Here is a 2,380-nt window from a genome sequence, read left to right as displayed (position 1 = left end):
TGTGTGTGTGTGTGTGTGTGTGTGTGTGTGTGTCAGTATTTTGGAGGACTCCTGACTTTGAAGATCTGTTTGAGGCTGGTGTCCGAGGGTGTTGGCAGGCACAACATGCTGAAGTGGCGAATAAATCTGGGGGACACAGGATTTCGCCCCCCTCCTGGAGGAGCACATGCTGCTGTAATGGTCATTCCCTGAGAAGAAAAAGACAGAATAAAGGGACTACTAAACAGCTGATAAAACGCTAGTATGTTACTTTTTCCTGACATGTCACCATTGACAATAAAATGTTCCATTTAAGAAGAGGGGTTCCTTGTTTGGGGCATTTAAGGACAGTACAGAAATGTTCTAAAATCAGTTGTGCCTGTGTGTATATGTGTGTTTGTATAGCACAAGTTAAGGTAGTAAACATTCTATGGATGATGCACTGATCAGAGACCACTTTTAATTTCGTTGTACCTGCGACGATGACAATAAATACTCACTCAAATGAGCAATCCTATTTATCCATATTGTATATTCTGTATCTATATATGTGTATATGTGTATATATGGTGTATTTATGCTTATATCCTTACTCTCATTCCCCTTAATGTATCTGTAACATGCAACTTCTTTCGGTGCTTTGCTACTGGAAACTGAATTTCCCGGAGGAACCCACCCGAGGGATTAATAAAGTTTCATCTAATCTAATCTAATCTAATCTAATCTAAAGACATTCTGATTCTGATTCTGATTCTATAAATGGCGAGTAAAAAAGCTAACAAATAGCCCACAAGATGACTGGGTTTCCTACATAAAAGGATTTAGTATTCATTAAAAACACCAAACAGAACAAATGAGGTTTTTAACTGTGCTCAAAAACTGAACACGGGGAAAACATCCACAGTAGTTCAGACTAGAATGATTTTGTCTTTACTTGTAGGCAATATTTATGGGAACGTAGAATGTACAGACACTAAAAACAAAAGGTTAAGACTTATGAGCAATTAACTTATAGCTAGTCTAGAACAGCTGTGCTAGTGGAACTGTCCTACCCTTGTTTTAGATACGTGCTTGTACTTATAGGAAACATGCCCCATAATCTTTCTAAAATCTGAAAATTTGAAAATGCTCCCTCTTGTGGTTTTGTTTTTAAACTGTTTGGAAAAGTCTAAAATAGATAACCTCAACTGCAACCATAGTCTCACATATGCACACGCACATTTATATTTTAATGTCTCATTACAGTATAGCTCATCTTATTTGCATACCTGGATCTCCTTCCAGAAGAACTTGTTTCTGTCATAAAACCCAGAAAAGTCCTGGAACTGACGCAGGAGTTCTATAGGAGGCTGAGATCCATAACTGTCCAGCTTAGGCATATTCAAGTCATCCACAAAGACCACCAACTTCTTGTTTCCTGGAGGACCTACATGGAGAGAAAAATAATAAATATTCAAGAAGAAAAAAGTAAATGTGTAAGCACTATTGGATGAATGGCCAGGCAGTAGATGTGTAGATGAATAGTGGAAGCAACTGTTAAACTAATGGAAAGGAAGCGACTCTATGGTTGTGTTAAGCAGCTCCAGAACGATTTGGGAATGTGCTGAAGAAAGGCCTCTTAATGTGTTATCTGTAAGTTAGACCCTGAAGACATGTCATTGACAACCATGGACCTATAATTCAAACAATAAGATGGTAGCTTTTGTCTGAAAAACTTCATCAGTTGGAGTTTCTCAAAGGATTTCCTTTCAGCTACATTGCTGTCCAGATGGTGCAAACAATTTGTAACAAATGCATATGACAGTCTTACACAACATGTATGGTTCTTGGGTTTGCTTTTATGTTGTCATTGCCAAACTTGCTCTTTTACCTAAAATGTTCTTTCTCTTTTTCTCCAGTTTGGACTCAATGATCTCCTGTGTACGGGCAGAGGAGGTCTGAGCAGAGAAGTTGATGAAGACAGGAAGATATCCTGCACTTTCCTGGATCCTGTTAAGAAGGCCCCGGGCCACCACAGTCTGCAAGAACATGTTCATCAATTACTTTTCACATATAAATTTTGATATCTGCATTCCTTTCTAAATTGCAACACCAAAATATTACCTTTGCTTTAGTACCATGGATATTTTGGATATGAAACTATAACTAAGCATTGCTGCAGACTCGTGCTATTTCCCCTCTAAAACTCCTCAGCATTTTATTAATACGTCACCATCATAATAAGTAATTTAGTGGAAACTGCCAGATCCATCAGTACACACAGTCATTCAGGTGAATGAAATAAACAGTGGCACTAATATATATACAATTAACCTTCTACATATGTCATGCCAAAAGCATGGGAATGTTTGTTCCACAAATCACACAGAACCAAATCTCAACAAAATATGACATGTATGTG

At 37.9% G+C, this 2,380-nt stretch overlaps 1 protein-coding gene across 1 annotated transcript in view; it reads right to left on the bottom strand.

Moving 5' to 3' along the window:
- LOC102306485 (dynein, axonemal, heavy chain 6) overlaps positions 1–2,380 on the bottom strand; it is a 63,182-nt gene that overhangs the window by 23,485 nt on the left and 37,317 nt on the right. The window contains 3 exon segments of the mRNA XM_042219575.1: positions 57–188; positions 1,248–1,405; positions 1,850–1,997. Coding sequence (XP_042075509.1) covers positions 57–188; positions 1,248–1,405; positions 1,850–1,997 — 438 coding nt within the window.

This window comes from Haplochromis burtoni, unplaced genomic scaffold (assembly GCF_018398535.1).
Source record: "Haplochromis burtoni strain Fernald_Lab_line unplaced genomic scaffold, NCSU_Asbu1 Contig_35, whole genome shotgun sequence".
Classification (NCBI taxonomy): Eukaryota; Metazoa; Chordata; class Actinopteri; order Cichliformes; family Cichlidae; genus Haplochromis; species Haplochromis burtoni.
This window is presented reverse-complemented; position numbering and strand designations above follow the sequence as displayed.